This window comes from Ctenopharyngodon idella, chromosome 18 (assembly GCF_019924925.1).
Source record: "Ctenopharyngodon idella isolate HZGC_01 chromosome 18, HZGC01, whole genome shotgun sequence".
Classification (NCBI taxonomy): domain Eukaryota; kingdom Metazoa; phylum Chordata; class Actinopteri; order Cypriniformes; family Xenocyprididae; genus Ctenopharyngodon; species Ctenopharyngodon idella.
In genome coordinates this window covers 16,730,020-16,749,974 of record NC_067237.1, presented here as the reverse complement: position 1 = coordinate 16,749,974, position 19,955 = coordinate 16,730,020, and the positions used below count along the sequence as shown (strand labels likewise).

Sequence of the window (19,955 nt, the reverse complement as noted above, 5' to 3'; positions counted from 1 at the left end):
AAGAGTCGTGATAATGGGCTGCAAAATCCCAGACTAAAGAGGACTCTGCTGTTCCCTCGTCTACAGGACGGAGTGTGTGCGTGTAGGAGGCTGAAAGAATCGTGATAACAGACAGCAACTGGCTGTGCGTGAGCGAGCCGGTGAACCGACCTGCTCTTTCTATTAACGTGTGATTGAGTGGGAGGCTGAGTGCGCGTGTGCTTCCGTACATTTATCAGTGCGAGTGCATGCAATGGTGAATCATTATAATGATTTTATGCTACTTACAGACATTTATGTCACTGGCTTTGTTCGATTACCAAGTGAGCTGCTTGCTGTCTACTGCCTACATCGTGCCGCTCGCGTCCAGTGTAGATGCGGTATAAGTTGAAATGGAACCTCATAAGTAAGTGATTTGGCAGCTCTCCGTATGAAGCACACAGATGAATAAATTTTTTCTGTAGAGTTGGTGTCACCATATTGCTAAGCTAACAACATAAAAATGCATAACACACAAAATATTACTTAAAATAGTAAATTTTTAATTAATTGAAATATTTTTATCATTAAATTTACATTTTTGCCACCTTGAAATGCATAATAGAATTGCTTTCCCTAGACCCTTACAAAAAAGAAATTTATTCAAGTGTGCTATAAGTATACTTCTTTCAAACTAAAAATAAGTATATTTTCATTCTACTTTTTGTGTACTTCTCAGAAATATACTAAAAATGACTCCGAAATATACTAAAAATTACACTTAAAGGGTTAGTTCACCCAAAAATGAACATTCTGTCATTAATTACTCAGCCTAATGTCGTTCCAAACCTGTAAGACTTTCGTTCATCTTCGGAACACAAATGAAGATCTTTTTGATGAAATATGAGAGCTCTCTGTCCCTCCATATAGGCAGCCCACGCAAATACCACTTTGACGCTTCAAAAAGTTCATAAAGAGATTGTACAATTAATCCGAATGAATTTTGATGGTTTACTCCAGATTTTCTGAAGAGATACGATCACTTTATATAATGAACAGATTGAATTAAGGCTTTTATTCACATATAAACATTGATCAGTGAACATAAACAGAAGCTCAACCGAACCTGCTTGATGCGTGAAAGCTCAAACTTGCTGCGCAACACGAGAATGAACCTCATTGGTTCTTGTGGAAGCTCAAACTTGCTGCGTAACACCAAAATGAACCTCATTGGTACTTGTGAAAGCTCAAACTTGTTGCGCAACACGAAAATGTACCTCATTGGTACTTGTGGAAGCTCAAACTTGCTGCGCAACACGAAAAATAACCTCATTGTTACTTGTGAAAGCTCAAACTTGCTGCGCAACACCAAAATGAACCTCATTGGTACTTGTGAAAGCTCAAACTTGCTGCGCAACACGAGAATGAACCTCATTGGTTCTTGCAGAAGCTCAACACGAAAATTAACCTCATTGGTACTTGTGAAAGCTCAAACTTGCTGCACAACAGGAGAATGAACCTCATTGGTTCTTGCAGAAGCTCAACACGAAAATTAACCTCATTGGTTCTTGTGGAAGCTCAAACATGCTGCGCAACAGGAGAATAAACCTCATCAGTTCTTGTGGAAGCACAAACTTGCTGTGCAACACGAGAATGAACCTCATTGGTACTTGTGAAAGCTCAAACTTGCTGCGCAACACGAAAATGAACCTCATTGGTACTTGTGAAAGCTCAAAATTGCTGCGCAACACGAGAATGAACCTCATTGGTTCTTGCAGAAGCTCAAACTTGCTGCGCAACACGAGAATGAACCTCATTGGTTCTTGCAGAAGCTCAAACTTGCTGCGCAACCCGAGAATGAACCTCATTGGTTCTTGCACGTCAAGCGAACATGCTTGAGCTTCCGTTTTTGGTTCTTGCAGAAGCTCAAATGTGATGTGTAACACGAGAATGAACCTCATTGGTTCTTGCAGAAGCTCAAACTTGATGCGCAACATGAGAATGAACCTCATTGGTTCTTGCAGAAGCTCAGAAGTGCTGCAAAAACACGAGAATGAACCTCACTGGTTCTCGCACGTCAAGCGAACATGCTTGAGCTTCTGTTTACCACAACTGATGTGAGTTGATGAATGTTTATAAGTTATACATTTACATATACTAGCAACATTGTAACAAATTACAAAGCAGGTTGAAAATTGGCAAAGTTCCACTTTAATATAGCCTGCACTGCACCCTAACAAACCTGCAACTCATTTTTGACCAGATATGAAGCAGAGGGATGCCAGAACTATTATTTGAACCAGAGTTAGAAAATAACTTGGCAGCTGTAGTGTAAGCAAATACCATGTGTTTGTCACATAAAGAACGATTAAATAAAGAGAGTCATCATTTAATGATGTAATTAAATTAGACAAGGACCTATTTTAATATGTATTCTCAAGTCTATTCTGCCAACACACATCCAACCATCTCTTGCCAGTCATTGTGAACAACAGAAGCAACATCACACCGTCCAACAGCAAACCAATTATGCAACGATTACCAAGTCTGATACAGCATCATGCCAACAAAATGTGCAGTTTCCACTTCTTTCGGCATTCCGGAAAACCCGGTGGGCTTCTCACCCCTCTGTTGAACAGCTCTGCGTTTGAACGTGAGGTTTTGATCAGCAGTGTGAAGCTGGGGAGCATTAGAGTAATGAACACAGAACAGAGACGTGACTCGTGGCCGCATTCCCGATCAGTCGAGAAGTTCAAAGAGCTCCAGTCTAAATCACCATCTTACTGAAAGATCCAGGCTACTGAGAAACAGCTATGTGGACTACACTGGATTACTTCTCAAACCTTTGGAAATATAATGCAAGTTTGCTTTAATCATTGCGTAGACAAACAAAGCCTATCCTAATTAAGTGAACTGACATGTACAGTCTGGCTAATTTTATTACTTGGCGCTGATGAGCAAATGAAGCGGTAATGTGAAAACAAGAATAGAAGTAGCACGCAAATTTCAAAGGGCAATAGTGTATGTGTAACAGAGAAAGAGCCTGTCCTTCCTATCCTAAAGTATTTCCTTGATTATAATCATTGCTATGGCATCATTCATGGAAACCAAACATCATAAAACACAAACAAGATACATACAAACACTGATGTGACACATTAAACCACACACTCTCACACTCTCCTTCGCTCAGGGATGTGATCCTCTGATGATATTTCAGTCAAAAAGTCATCCGCCTTTCCCCAGGCTCACCAAAGTTTATGCATTCGGGTCTTGAATGAGATCACAAATCGTCTGGCTGAAATATGAAAATCATATGCATGATTGTGACACTCTCCTTTCCTGCAAACCCACAACAGGAGGCCTTTACTCTTGTTTATTCTTTTGCAGTTTACTCCTCTGTTGTCGCTGCCGTTGTCATCACAACCCTCTTCATGTGTGCCTGAAGCTAAATGTGTGGCCTACTCATGTTTTCCTAGACTTCCTTATACAAGCAAGACACAAAAGTATATTAAATGCATATTATGTGCAGGTGGTTGAATGAGGCCTCTGGGTTTGCATACACAAAATATCTCTCGCATGCGCATAGACGAGTGTATGCAGACATACGCAAAAACACAAGCAGGACCTGGGGTTTGAGATGATGAGGCTGATGGGATGAGGGAAGAAATGATACAGCTCACGCTTTACGAACGGATGAACGAGTGAGCAAAGGAATGTATGGACAAAAGAATAAAAGAACAACAAAGAAAGAATGAATAAAAGAAAGAACAAAAGAACGAAAGAGCAGATGAAAGAAAGAACAAAAGAACTGATGAAAGAATAAAAAAAGAAGGATAGAACGTGCAGTTGAAAGAACTAATGTGAGAAAAAGAACGAGCAGTTGACAAACAGAATATATTAAACAGAATAAATTAGACAAAAGAACAAAATAATGGACAAAAGAATGAATAATAAAAGAAAGAGTGAAAAAAGAAAAGAAAGAGTGAAAAAAGAAAAGAAAGACCTAAAGAGTGACCGAAAGAGAGAAAAAAAGAAAGAGAAGAAAGAAAGAAAGAAAGGATGAATGAAAAAAAGGATGAACGAGCGAAAGAAAGGATTAATGAAAGAAAAAAGATGAACGAGCGAAAGGAAGAGTGAAAGAAAGGAGGAATGAAAAAACGAAAGAAAGGAGAAGCGAAAGAAAGAAATTAGACAAAAGAATGGAATAAAAGAGCGAAAGAAAGAAAGGATGAATGAGAGAAAAAAGTATGAATGAGCGAAAGAAAGGATGAATAAAAGAAAAAAGGATGAACGAATGAAAGAAAGGATGAATGAAAGAAAAAAGGATGAACAAACGAAAGGAAGAGTGAAAGAAAGGAGGAACAAAAGGACGAAAGAAAGGAGGAGCGAAAGAAAGGATGAAAGAAAGAAGTTAGACAAAAGAGATGAAAGAACAGACAAAAGAATAAAATAATGAATGAAAGAAAGAAATTACGCAAAAGAGATGAAAGAACGGACAAAAGAATAGAATAATGAATGAACGAAAGAAAGAAGTCCCCAGTGAGAGAGAGGAATGGTGTATTTGCATGATGAGTGCTGACTCAGACCACAGCAGAGCAGGATCACAGCCAGACTTCACTGTTTGCCTGGTTGCTATAGCAGTAACAACAGGACCAGGATGTATCTGAATTATTGTAATCTAATCATCACTCCATCAGCTTTCTTTGTTTCAGTTTAAGTAATTCAGCCCAAATGTCCTTTTCATTGCTTTATAGTGTTATGTGTAAATGTACAATGTGGCCTAAAAGTTTGAGAGCACAAGTGAAAATTCATCTATTTTGCATTTGTTACTAACGCCAATACAAATTATATTATCAGCATGAAAATTTGACTTCAAATTTGAATTGAAAAAATGAACATGAATGCGTGAATGTCTCTGTATTTGATTGGTCACCAGCAGCACTCCAGCTGCATGAACTCCACAAGTGTGTCAAACCCGATGATCATGATCTCCAGCACTGACAGGATACGACCACCATCTTGAGCTTCAATAGAACAACATCTGACCGACAGAGTCACATGATCAATGTGATTAGTGACCTAGACATAGTGCAGAATCTTACATTTTTCTTCATTATTTATTGTCATGCCTGTTTTTAGTTTCTTTAAGTCCTGTTGGTTTCCAGGTTTAAATGAAAAACATCTCAGATTTTCTCATCTTTTGGACCTCACTGTACATTTATAAACATGAATGCATGTGCATGATGATATTTCTGTCACCACCTTTACTGTGGCCATATTAAACTGTCAAGTCCAGGTGTAATATATTATGAAGACAGATATGATGCATGAACTATACACTCCTACACACATACACATTAACTGAGATTTTTAATAATACTTACAGGTGTTAAAGTGTGTGCGTGCGTGTGTGCGTGTGTGTGTATGTGTGTGTGTGTTTCAATCATTACACTAAAGGTCTGAAGAAGTAGAGAGATGGATAAGCATAGAGGGGGAAAAAACATGGTATTACCATAGTACTTTTATTAATGACGGATCAGCTGTAGTGAGTGTCATTTTCATAATCGCAGGATGACAATTTGGTCCCACTTTATATTTGGTGGCCTTAACTACTATGTACTTACATCAAAAAATATCACTTACTGGGTTCATTTTGAATTGCAAAACACTTTTGCTGCTATTGAGGTGGGATATGGGTAAGGTTAGGGAAAGCTTTGGTGGTATGGGTAGGTTTAAGGGTAGGGGTAAGGTGTAAGGGATGGGTCAACAGTGTAATTATGAATGTAATTACAGAAATTAATTACAGATGTAATTACACACAGGTGTTTTTAAAATATAAGTACAATGTAAAAACATGTATGTACACAATAAGTGCATTGTATCAAATGATTAATTTGAATGTAAGTACATAGTAGTTAAGGCCACTTAACATAAAGTGGGACCGACAATTTATCCTCTTTATCCATTTCTAAAAGATGCTTTGCATTTTTTTTGCTTGTAGGTCATATTGCAGCACATCAAAGGAAAGCGTTTAGGGCAGTTCCCTGTTAAAGTGGCATGACACGGGCTTGATTTGAATCTCTAATCACTCCGTTGACTCATTCAGAGCCTCTTTTTGACAAATCAAGCCCAGAGTGTCTGATTTACATTCTCTATGCCTGCCTTTTAAACCTGCCGGATCCCCTGCAGAGCCCTAGACAGACTTGAACGAGATGAATCGATTCTCCAAACCCAGACCTCATCAGTCTTCATGTATAAATCCAATCCCATCATGCATCAGTTGATCTTCTGACCCTGTCAACCCTATGCCCGTTACATGGAAATCTGACATGGATACTGATGAGTCGGGGTTTAAGATTGTTTAGAGCTCCATTAATGATATGACGCTGATGAGGTCTTACTTAAGCCCTACAGGGAGACCCAGGGGGTCATTTAAATTCACACACTCAAACGACTAAGGGAACCACTTATCAATAATGAAAGAAGCCATTGTGTGACCTCTGTCTGAACTCACGCAGACAGAAAACAGGAACTGCTTCACTGCACGCTGGCTTGACAACCACATACAAAGCAAATGAGGTAAAAAAAAAAAAAAGGAAAACCTGCATTATTTTAACAATAATAATAATAAAAAAACAAAAAATACACAAATCTGAATATTTTAGGATGGTTTTTGAAGAGCAGGTACCACAGCTGGCCTGTCGATCTCCATTAGTTAAGGTGAGAACAAAGCTCGGCCCTTTCAACATTCATATCTCAAAACTAATTGAAGCTGTCAGACATAATTTCACAAAAACAAAAGCCTTTTCCATCACTGCGAGTCCTCGCAAACATGCATTAGCATATAAATAATGTACCGCCATATAAAGTATGTTCGCATCTTGATATGACAAGTGCAAAATCCCATCTGAATAAGTAAGCACTCAATTCACTTGTGCTTACTGTTTTCATTACATTTCAGATGGTAATTAGAATGTCTGTGTTTCGTGTAGAAAAGCATGCTGAGAAAAATAGCACACTTATATGCTGCCCTCTTCCACTTCCTGCACCAACCACAGGCAAATAGCGTGTCTCTGTTCCTGCATGCTTTACGTGTGGATGTGCATATATGGTGGCTGTGACACATACGCATTGATGCAAACACATTAACCCTCACAGTGACAGAGGTGTAGCTACACATATACAGGCTCACCACAGACACACAGCATTTGGTAAACATGCGTGCAAGACGTACTGAGATCTAAAATTCTCTACAGCTGAGTGATGCATTATGAGGAAGTGAAATCCACCAAACCCAGCACAGTGCCGTCTGCCCGATAAATCTATATCATTGTGAAAGCCACACACACGCACACAGACACACATAAAAAAGCTATGGATGATAGTGGTGTAATAATGATACACTTCACCTTTAACTTTATTTTGTTTGGTTGAAAGTTTCCTGTGCAGCTGTAATTCTAAAACCTGCATCAGAATTCGGTTTTATTCATATACAATGCGGGCAGAATTATTAGGCACGTTGATTTTCTCATCATATTTTTACCATTTCCATACCACATTAATCTTAATAACTACTATTAATTTTGTATTTAATCATTTATATGTGATATGTAATTGTTCATGGAGGCTGGAAATCACAGAGACAGGTGTGTATAATTATTAGGTACGTTTTCTTTTACAGATAAAATAAGCCAAAAAAGAGATTTAACTCGGACTGAAAAGTCAAAAATTATTAAATGCCCATGAGAAGGATGCAATACTAATGCAATTGAGAGTGAGTCTTGTAAGTTTTGGAAGATAATTTTTACCCATGTTTACCCAGTGTGCATGAATGGTCATGTGACGTGCGTTTTCGGTCATGTTGTGTAGACGGAGAGCGTTTCTGAAACGCTGTGGAAACGCCAGTGTAGACGAGGATCGTTTTCATTTTAAAACGCTGTTTTAAAACGAAAACGTACTAGTGTAAACAAGGCCTTACTCCATCTCTGTTAAACGGACTTCAGGGTAGGAGATGGACTAAGGCCTTGTTTACACTAGTACGTTTTCGTGAACGGGGGCAGCCATGCCAACTTTTTTTTAAAGTCTCCGTTTGGTACATTTACACTAAAATGCAACCCCGGTGTTTTCAAACTAAAATGGGGTCTGCAGCATTTTCAAAAGTCTCTGTTTTCGAGGTTCGAAAACACCAACGTAGTGTAAACAACAGGCATAACTGTAGCAAAACTTGTGCGTTTTAAAACGAAAACGCACTAGTGTAAACGGGGCCTAAAAATGATCTTCCAAAACTTACTGCCAGATTCTGGAAGATGACTTCTTCAAACAGTGGTACAAGAGGATGTGGTGCTGGTCCTTCAAGAGTCACTCTCAATCTGTCTGTCTATGAAGTCTATAAAAAAAAAACAGTATTCATGTATTCTACAACACTTCAGCTTGTGATTCTTATTAAGTGTGGGACATTTTTAGGATTCTTTACCTAACCTAAGTCTCTGAGATCCTGACACCTTACACTTCTGGAGACTCCAGGTAGTTTGCAGTTCTGGAAAATGGTGGCGCTGGAGACTAAAGGGTTCCTGATGGTTTCACACTTAATTCTTCAACTTAATTCTTAATTCTTTTGCAGTTGACATGTGTCTTTTCTTTTCCACCTGTTTCTGTCTGACCCTGCTGACCCACTGAGCATTTCACTGTCCAATGGTCATGCTTTAACTGCAGTTTCTAGTACTGCATTAGTATTGCATCCTTCTCATGGGCATTTATTAATTTTTGATTTTTTAGTCTGAGTTAAATCTCTTTTCTTTTTTGGCTCATTTTATCTGTAAAAAAACATACCTAATAATTATACACAACTGAATATAAGGCTTTTTTCATTTCCAGCCTCTATGAACAACTATATATCACTTATAAATGATTAAACACAAAATTAATAGTAGTTATTAAGATTAATGTGGTTTGGAATTGGTAAGAATCAACATGCCTAATAATTCTGCACGAACTGTAGCCTAGCGGATGCTCTTCTTCAAAGCAACGTGTCTCTGTCATTCTCACACCTCTCTCCCGGATGTTGTTGCCCACTAAAATATCTACAATCTACCACATGCCATCTCTCCCACGACCCATTTACTGCCATCTCACATCTGCCTCTTCCTTTCATAGCTTTGAGTTCTGCTTTGCGTCACCTCAGAGGGTTCACTAGCAGGTCGCAAAACTGTCTGAGTCAAACCGAAAGACTAGAGCTGTTTTCAAAAAAGAAAAAAAAGTCTGTCATCAGCATATTGAGCTCTAACCCCATTTTTTTTTTTTTTTTTTTTCACAGTGATACATGTTTTGAGCTGTTAATACAGGTATGATTAAGCTTTAGGTGTAGGAAAATGGAGGCAATCTTCCAAAATACAAATGAAATGCTCCTTTAAAAAAGATAATGAGTGCAAAAGAAAAAAAATATATGACAAGTCACATTAAAGAAGGCAGTGCCATGGTTGTGACTGACTCATCCTGCATCAGATGTGCTAATCTGTCTCAAACTAATGAAAATTACAGCCTTAAAAACTCACCTACTTAGATATCGCCACTTTTAACCACATCAGAGTCAAAATGAACTTGAAATTATCTGTGAGTGAGCGTGTTTTTAGTGAGTTATTACACAAATACAGTGGTGCGTGTACAGTACTCGCACACTCTTCTGATGACGAAATTCGTGTCACGTGCACTGTGCACTGACCCACATGTATGTGTAAAAAGTGAAGTATACTTTGGGCTTTTTAAGGTCCTGTGACCTTCATGAGTCATGACACCTGTGGTGTGTAACAATAACAGCTGAACAACAGTTAGTAGTAATAAATAAAAGCTATATTAAATAAGCTTGGTTCTGTATTACAGTATTGTATTTTATTAATACTTGAAATTATTAACAAAATGTAAACAAATATATGAAAAATATTTTATGTTGAATAAAAAAGTAATAAATAACATATTGACACCAGGGTTCCACAGTCTTGGAAAATCTGGATATGTGAGGGATTTATTTTAAAGTGTGATTTTCTATACCTGGAAAAATCATGGAAATGCAGATTAATAGCTATTTGTGTGTAAAAACAAAAAGGCTTGTCCTGTAATCACAAAAGACTGGAAAAGTCATGTAAATTCTTTTGTGACTAAGAACATGTTCACACCAAGGATGATAACTGTACAGATTATGATTAAGATATAGCTCTAAAAATAGTTCTTAATATTAAAGAATAGCAGAGTTCACACCACAACTATAATGATAACGGCACAGAGAAACAATATCACTGAAATCACTGAATGATTTTATCCAGCTGATGAACGATACAAAACATTAACAGCCAATCAGAATCAATCATGCTATAACAAGCTTGAGCATTTAAAGCAGCAGACAAGCACACGCTTTAGAATAAACAGAACGATAATATAGAACACTAATATAGTTACCGTTATAGTTATCTTTATAGTTATCATTGTTGGTGTGAACGGGCTTCAAGTCTGTAAACCCTGAAGAACATTCAGTTACTGAATCCTCTGGAATCAGGAAATTCTGTAATGTCGGCACACCACAGCTCCAGCAATATAGAAATTTATTAACAGACTCTCAAAAAGGTCAGTCTGATGAAGAGCCTGTGTGCTCGAAATGTCACCTTTGTGAGAGTCTGTTAAAGTAGAACTATAATGCCCCTTTCACAAGATGTAATATAAGTCTCTGGTGTCCCCAGAATGTGTCTGTGAAGTTTCAGCTCAAAATACCCCACAGATCATTTATTATAGCTTGTCAAATTTGTCCCTATTTGTGTGTGTCCCTTTAAATGCAAATGAGCTGCTGCTCCCAGCCCACTTTCCAGAAGAGGGCGGAGCTTTAACAGCTCATGCTTCGGTTGCTCAACAACAACAAAGCTGGAGAATCTCACACAGCCAAAATGATGATTGTCAGTAACGGTGTTCAGCCTTACATTGTTCAAACCGGAGTCGACACTGATGGAGAGACTCAGGAAGAAGTTACAACTTTTAGAATGAAACTGGATGTTTCTGAATGGTTAGTGGATAAATTTATGCATGGCACATGCTCACTTTATGAGCATGTGCCATCATGTTAATCTTTTGTGCAAATCCAGCATTGAATTGACCCTCATTTTTGAAGCAGTCCGGCGGAAAATGGCGGCATGGCAACAACACTCTACTACAACAACACTTCCTCTTCTCTAACATGTTCAACATGGCCTCGCCCCCTTTGTTGTGTGTTCTCGAGGGCAGGGTTTATGTAAATTTTAGGGTTAGTGATGTCACTAACCCAGGAAGAAGCTCATTGTAGTCTCTACCAGCCGTTTGTTGTAGTCCTTAAACAGCAAATTCTTTAAAAGAAAATATCTCCCTTTGCTTTGAACTTTGAGCTTCGTAACTTTGCAGATGTTGTTTATATTCTACAGGGTTTTTCCTGCATAGAGAATTACGAGGTGGCCGCCTCCGTCAAATTTCGTGCCGCCTCCGGCTCTCGAGTGTTGACAAAACAAGACAGGCAGTCACATAGTCAGATACCCCTTTACCACGGTTCCATTGCGGCTTCCCGGCCTGTGTCCATTCTCGAACCATTCCACCCATCCCCACTGCAGAAAATGGGGTTCTGTGCCGAAAAGATCGCTTTCACTCCGGCACTACAACTTGCTGGCCTCAAACGGAGCCGTTCAGGACATTCTGCGAGAATGCACGAAAGGGAAAACCAATCAAGGAAAGCATATGCTTAGAGCACCTTCTAGTGGTCATTATATAAAACACAAAGGAAAAACCCCACATGAGATATTGCTTAAAAACTTAACAGCTTTAACTAAAAATATACACAAGCTTAACAGAAATTATTCTGATAAGAGTGTTTTTTCAACAATGATGTAATGAAACAGTGAACAGTGAGTTTGAAGGGAGTAAAACCTGTTTTTAGAGGCTGTTAAAGGGTTAGTTCACCCAAAAATGAAAATAATTTAATTTATTACTCACCCTCATGTCGTTCAACACCCGTAAGACCTTCGTTCATCTTCGGAACACAAATTAAGATATTGTTGATGAAATCCGATGGTTCAGTGAGGCCTCTACTGAGAGTAAACCCATTCAAACTCTCAAGATCCATAAAGCTACTAAAAACATATTTAAAACAGTTCATGTGAGTTCAGTGGTTCTATCTTAATATTATAAAGCGACAAGAATGCTTTTTGTGCGTTTTGCGCACAAAAAATATTCTTGTCGCTTTATAATATTAAGATAGAACCACTGAATGCACATGAACTGTTTCAAATATGTTTTTAGTACCTTTATGGATCTTGAGAGGTGCAGTAACATTGCTGGCAATGCAGGCCTTACTGAGCCATCGGATTTCATCAACAATATATTAATTTGTGTTCTGAAGATGAACGAAGGTCTTACGGGTGTAGAACGACATGACGTTATTTTCATTTTTGGGTGAACTAACCCTTTAAGGAAATGTAATCTAAAGTCCCCTTTAAAGTTGAGGTACAAGACTTTTTCTTTGTTCAATTTGCACACTAAACATGGGTTGGAGCTCTTAATTTTGAACTCTCAAAGTGCACCAGATTAATGAATTTACATTTAGAATGTATGATATATATGATAGTGTTCTGAAAATACAAATCTTATTCTCTTAATATTAAAATACCTAAAATACGTGCTTGTAAAAGTGTTTTTTTTCTGCCGTGATCAGGATTTTACCACCTCCGCCTCATTTTGAGCCAGGAAAAACCCTGTTCTAACAGCAACATTACACACTTTTATATATATACACAACTATAAATCTATAATTATGTATTTACATTTAATGAGTACAAAAAAAATCTTGCAATGACAATAAAGAGCTTGAATTGATTTTGAAATGCAGCTCAAAAGCCCAAAAGCAGAGAAGTGACCTTGTGTCCTCATTTCAGAAGTCCACCGCATGCCACTAACAAACACACAACCCAAACACACACGCTTACGCCCGCTGCTCTGTCGTGTCGGGACTGGAATGTGCTGGATGTGAATGAATCGGTGGGGGCCGATCTAGAAGCACGACTGCTGCGCTGTTCGTTTTTTCTCGTGAGCTTACACGGACAACACAACCTGCTATTATTATCAGCAACAGTGGGAAGGAGCGCTGAAATAAGATCCACAATCACACACTCGCTTCGCACCTCTCTCCTCATTCTCTGAATTTCTGTCTGTGCTAAGTTGCGGAGGCGTAGGTGTTGAGAGGTTCATTTTTGATTGCTGTGGTGGTATAATTATGCCTGGCATTCGCGTCAGCTGGGAGAGAGAACACATGCATGCCCGTCTCTCCCACAGTGACTCACGAGGGAAACTAGAGCTAAAGAGTTCAGAGCACGAGGAACTATTCACACATACGCAAATAGATATACACATATTGATCACACTAACAAGTGCATTCATACACACACCATCATCAGAGGCCCGAAGTCCCCGACCTGGTGATGAGGGGGTGCCACTAAGGTCCCAAATGTTTTTGTGAGCCGAAATATGTACTTGAAGCACCCCCCGGAGATTTTAAAGGGGTCATTAACTGCATTATTTTATTATTTTATAATGTTTCCTGGGGTGCACTTATAATGTTAGTATGATTTTTAAATCAAAAAATGTCATAATTTAGAAATAAAAGGCATTTTTCCTTCACTGATTTTACTGACTCAGATTTGAACGCTCTCTTTTAAGGGGCGTGTCTGCTGTGAGACTTCAGTGTAAACGCCCACTGCTGTGATTGGCTAACATAAGTATTACTCTCTTGAAAACTTTTAGCATGTTTTTAATAGTACAGCTCTCAAGGTTAACTAATCATGAAAAGTTTTGATTATAGCATTACGTTTAGATCTATGGCATTATATTTAGATTGTGGCATTAAAAGGTTGCGGTGATGAACACTGTAGCCGATCACAGACATGTTGTTGAGCGCATGAAATCAGTGATCTCAACATTGCAACTCAATTTCTGCACATCTTGCTTTCATCTTCACTAACAGTGCAAACACGATTTAACTAATAGATTCGTTGGATATAACGGGAGTACTGAACTCAGTCACTAATAAACTCACGCTGTTTGATTGACAGCTCCAGTGATTGTAAAGGGAGCGTTCTTTGACCATTTTCTATATATAATCACAGTTTGAATAACAGATTATTTTCATCCTACTAAGAGAAACAATGTGAAGTTGACCGCTTAGGTACTGGTTTGACATACTGAAAATAAACAATTTTGAGACAAAGAACATCTGACCGCACATGAATCACTACATATCAGAACTGGTGATTTTGGTTAGACATGTACACCTACTCAGTACATATCAAACAATCTGTAACAAAGCAAAAGTGAAACAGTAAAAAAAATTTTACTCACATAAGTGTGTTGCGCTGTTCCTGTCGAATCCAATATAAAAGGCACAGCATCGTTTTTTATTTTTTATTTTTAATTTCAGGCTCTCTGCTAATCCAATGCAGCTACTGTGTTTTCCACAACTTGACACTGCACAACATTTTGCACTCTTCAAAGGCATGTTTATTGCTCAGTTGCTTGATCCAGTGTTAGCATCACGTCTGTTATTTACATACTACTTGTCATGCGCGAATCAGTGGGCGGGGCTACAGTGGTAACAATGTAGAAGTAGGCGTTGATCTTCTTCTGCAGAGGTGGTCTTTCACCTCTCTATGACGTAATAAATAGGCACATTCCACAACCAGTCTCAATCTGGGCTTGGTTTCAATAAAGGCCATTTTTGGACTAACAAGAAAGTTTTCAGTTCAGGGCCCTCATTTATCAAATGTGCGTACGGACAGATTTGTACGTAAGAACAGTTTCACGCAAAGTGTGGGATTCACCAACCTGTACTTATACGTAGAAATGTGTGTAAATATAAGCACACCTCTGAGCATGCTTACGCAGAGAATCTAGTGGTAGAATAGCGACACTACATATAAAAAGCATTTAAGAGTGTCACAGTAAGCAATCCACACATGTCCTGTGTTTCCTTTAATTATAAAACACTCAATTTATAATTTGTCTAGTTTTAAACATGATGCGTAATTGGTGTCAAACCCCATAAAAGACAGCTGTGAAAAATGTTTGTCCCAGTGCAATAGCTTATCTTGCGTTATTGGAAGACTTGGCAGAGAGCGCGTTTTCTAAGATCGTGCTGATCTGCTTGGACAGAGTCCTCTCTATCATTATTGCGGTGAGAAAAAAATACAATCACGTGATTTTTAAAGGGAAGTGTTGTCACCATATATGGTTAATTGGAGGCGTTTCCGAATGCTAATGACCGTGAACGTGAACGAGCAGGGTACTTACGCACATGTGGTATTTATCAAGTGTTTGAATGTTTAGCCGCAGCTCATTGGCTGCAAATGCAACAGCAACCTATCAGCTGCACTATGTAGATAACAATGTGATTGCTACCAAATTGAGTTAAGAACTAATAAGTCTGCGCCATCTAGAGCTTCATGACCTAACTAGATACTGTATATGCTTATAAACCAGATGACTATATACTAAAATTTGTTTTCAGTCATGATCTGACTCACTAACTAGTTTGACTGGGTAGGATGACGTGTAAATCCAAACTGTAGCACCATAAACGCTCTGGGTAAGAGGTGGGTGGATGCTGTATGAAGTGAAAGACTAAATGTATGTTATGCAGTGGGTGTAAAATTTTGTTAGTGAATTCATATATTTTGGCCTGTGGGTGCTTAACAACTTTGCAGCTTGTGTGAGAAAGAGCACCATGAGGAGCAAGAGGAAAATCGGTGGCATAAAATCATAGTTCCTCTGCAGCACTGACAGGTTATAGAATCTAACTACACTTTTAAGGGGATGATGGGATTTGGTGTAAGATTTAGTCTTTCTCTTTGCCATAAAGTCTCTTAGATGGTTTACTGCAATGGGACGAAAGATAGAAGATTTTTACACCTTCTGAAGAAAATGTGAGTGATAAGTACCCATCTAAAACCCACTATGATTCCGGAGTGTCATGAGTGAAAATCGTAGGCTCAAAGCACAGCTCTCCTTAACAAGCCTGGGTTTAAAATTCACGCCTGCTAAAAAATCCAGCATTGCTGGTCACCAGCATAAGGTATGTTTAGCATGCTGGGTCCATCATGGGATACAGATTGCTGGTCCCCAGCATGGGAAGTAGAAGTGCTGGGTACACCAAGTTTTGCTTGAGAACAGCATGACTATCCTGATCCACCAGCTAGACCAGTACTATAACCGGCTCTAACCAGCATAAACCAGCCTGGACTTACATGGAATTCATGCTGGTTTATGCTGGATTTTTCAGCAGGGATTTACTGACCTCTCAAAACAAAAAATACAAACATTACACTTTGGGATGCCAAAATGAATCTCATGAGCCACAGATGCAGTATGTGTGCAACAGGCCGAACTTAAGACAAATGCTGATACACAAAACTAAAGCCTAATTTAAACATTCACCCTGACCTAAAAATACATCTGCTAGATGAAATGAAACATTCTGTTAAATGTTCATGTGAGAATAATCAGATGTTTGCAGGCATGGAACTGTGACTGAGACTCACGTTTCCTCCTGTTGAAGCACAGATGCTTTCAGATCCTCCAGATGAGTGTAGGCTTCCTGGAGCTCCTCTCTCAGGGTTCTCTCTCTCTCCGCACTTCCTCTCTCCTTCTCCAGCTCTCTCTCGACTTCCCACAAACGCTCCTGCAGACGCTGGAACTCATGCAGGATCAAATAACTCACGCCACAGTAACGACAGGCCTTCTCTGAATGATCCATCTGAACACAAACACAAATATAAACACAGATGATCTATCACAAATCTATCTACCAGGAGTGTGACGAGATCTTGTGAGGTGACAAGATTTCTCGTCAAGGTGAAAAGCTGCCTCGCGATATTGCCATGACAGAGTGTGAGGGTGAAATTAGGATAGAATATCTACCGCTATGTTTACATTACGCCTCCACTGTCATTTTGCTTTTTATAGAAATAAAAATCATTTAGTTTAGTTGGATAACAGTCGCTTCAATTCCATCCAGCTCATCCAATACGAGCTTCATAGTCGTGTGTAGTGCAGCAGGAATCAGAGTTCACTGATCATGTGATGAGAGTAAGTGACGAGATGACTGACAAGACCATGGCGGAGGATTCGTTGCACAGCAGAGCCTAAACATCTGACAAATGTCTTATCTTGTTGAATGCACACTCAGCCACCGCTGCTCCCTATTCACAGAGTACGCGCAATTGCGAAATTGAAAGCGAAAGTAAAACGCGAAAATGCATTCAAACGTGATTTCAATACCCCGCATTTTGAAAGCGGCTCCCTGATGTGTGCAAATTATCTCCTAATATGAAAGCTATCTTAGGCTGGGCTGTGTAATTGTAACCATCTCTCAGCTCTGTATCATATTTGAAGAAAAATTTGGTCTCTATTTGATGACTTTGACTATGGTTGCACTTAGGCTACATCCACACGAAGCCAGAGCTTTCCCTATCTGATCTTTTTTTTTCCTCGTCTCAAGTAATATCTGCGTCCACACGAAACCCCTGAAACCGACTCAAAACGATGTAGTATACATGTCAGATCAGTATGTGGCGCTGTAATTCTGCAACAGGGATACACTAAAAATGGAGAATAAGACTTGGAGCATGCGCATAAAGCTTGCGCGCTGTATACAAACTTCAGTAAAGCTTAGAAATAAAGCTTTATTTTAGTAAAGCTAATAGGCTCAGTAGATTCTGCGGCACGAACACAAGCATGTAGTCCGCTATTGTTGTTGTTGCTGTTTTGTGCTGTTAGCGGTGTCTGACTAGGGTCAACACGTGGGGTGATGACATCATTGTTTCACAAAATATACAGATTGGCTGTACACACAAAAACGCAAGGGCGTCATTTTCAGATGTATCCCTTCTGGGACCCAGTTTCAAAAAATAGCAGTTTCACCTTCTGAAAACGCCGGATCCGTCTGAACTAAACTATACGATACAAAATTTTTGCGTATACAGCTAAACTCGTCTCCGTGTGGACAGGGCCTTATTGTTTGCACTTAATAAGACTAAGAGAAAACTGTGTTATTCATTTTTATAAATACTGTTGATCAATCTGTGGAAATGAGTTCAGTTAGAAAGGTCAAAAGTTGAAGAAGCTCATAAATCATGTACAGTTCTAAGGTCTATAGAAACTCATATGAAATCATACAGGAAAGAAGCCTGTCAGTTGAGTTTGTTGTCTTTTACTGCATATGATAATTCATACTCAGAAAGTAGAACTGAAATGACTAGATGTTTAGTTAAAACGTTTCAAATCCACCTGCAGACTATTTATCTAGTAATGTATTTCGTCATTGAGGATTTCTTAAAAATACTGTGCAAAAATCTCGTCATTCTCTCATTCTCATGAACTCAATCTCGTGTCTCGCCTCATCTTGTGAGCTATCTCATCACACCCCTACAATCTACCCATCTACCCACCCATCTCCCCATCTATCTATCTGTCTGTCTGTCTACCCACAATGTATGTAACCATGTATCAACCCATCTACACATTAATCATCCATTCATCTATCTGTCATCCATCCATCCATCCATCCACCAACCTTCCCTTCATCCATTCATCTATCCATTTATCCATCTAACCTCTATCTACCTACCTATCATCCATCCATCTACCCACCTTCCTATCTACCTATCTATCTACCTACCTATCATCTATCTATTATCAATCCATCTACCTACCTACCTGTCATTCATCCATCTACCATCTATCTCACCATCTATCCACCCATCTTCCTATCCATCTATCTACTCACCTACCATCATTAAATCTAGCAATGCCACTGCACATACAGTGGGAACGGAAAGTATTCAGACCCCCTTAAATTTTTCACTCTTTGTTATATTGCAGCCATTTGCTAAAATTATTTAAGTTCATTTTTTTTTCCTCATTAATGTACACACAGCACCCCATATTTACAGAAAAACACAGAATTGTTGACATTTTTGCAGATTTATTAAAAAAGAAAAACTGAAATATCACATGTTCCTAAGTATTCAGACCCTTTGCTCAGTATTTAGTAGAAGCACCCTTTTGATCTAATACAGCCATGAGTCTTTTTGGGAAAGATGCAACAAGTTTTTCACACCTGGATTTGGGGAACCTCTGCCATTCCTCCTTGCAGATCCTCTCCAGTTCTGTCAGGTTGGATGGTAAACGTTGGTGGACAGCCATTTTTAGGTCTCTCCAGAGATGCTCAATTGGGTTTAAGTCAGGGCTCTGGCTGGGCCATTCAAGAACAGTCACAGAGTTGTTGTGAAGCCACTCCTTCGTTATTTTAGCTGTGTGCTTAGGGTCATTGTCTTGTTGGAAGGTAAACCTTCGGCCCAGTCTGAGGTCCTGAGCACTCTGGAGAAGGTTTTCGTCCAGGATATCCCTGTACTTGGCCGCATTCATCTTTCCCTCGATTGCAACCAGTCGTCCTGTCCCTGCAGCTGAAAAACACCCCCACAGCATGATGCTGCCACCACCATGCTTCACTGTTGGGACTGTATTGGACAGGTGATGAGCAGTGCCTGGTTTTCTCCACACATACCGCTTAGAATTAAGGCCAAAAAGTTCTATCTTGGCCTCATCAGACCAGAGAATCTTATTTCTCACCATCTTAGTAAACTCCATGCGGGCTTTCATGTGTCTTGCACTGAGGAGAGGCTTCCGTCGGGCCACTCTGCCACTTTGTCTCTGAGCTCTTCAGGCAGTTCCTTTGACCTCATGATTCTCATTTGCTCTGACATGCACTGTGAGCTGTAAGGTCTTATATAGACAGGTGTGTGGCTTTCCTAATCAAGTCCAATCAGTATAATCAAACACAGCTGGACTCAAATGAAGGTGTAGAACCATCTCAAGGATGATCAGAAGAAATGGACAGCACCTGAGTTAAATATATGAGTGTCACAGCAAAGGGTCTGAATACT

At 39.2% G+C, this 19,955-nt stretch overlaps 1 protein-coding gene across 3 annotated transcripts in view; it reads right to left on the bottom strand.

The window, feature by feature from the left end:
- lekr1 (leucine, glutamate and lysine rich 1) overlaps positions 1-19,955 on the bottom strand; it is a 208,141-nt gene that overhangs the window by 177,016 nt on the left and 11,170 nt on the right. For all 3 annotated transcript variants that reach the window (XR_007926205.1, XM_051870470.1, XM_051870471.1), the window contains exon 3: positions 16,551-16,765. Coding sequence is in view for 2 of the 3 variants with exons in the window: in XM_051870470.1 (XP_051726430.1) it covers positions 16,551-16,765 (215 nt within the window). In the remaining variant the exon portion in view is untranslated. The remainder of the gene's footprint in view (positions 1-16,550; positions 16,766-19,955) is intronic.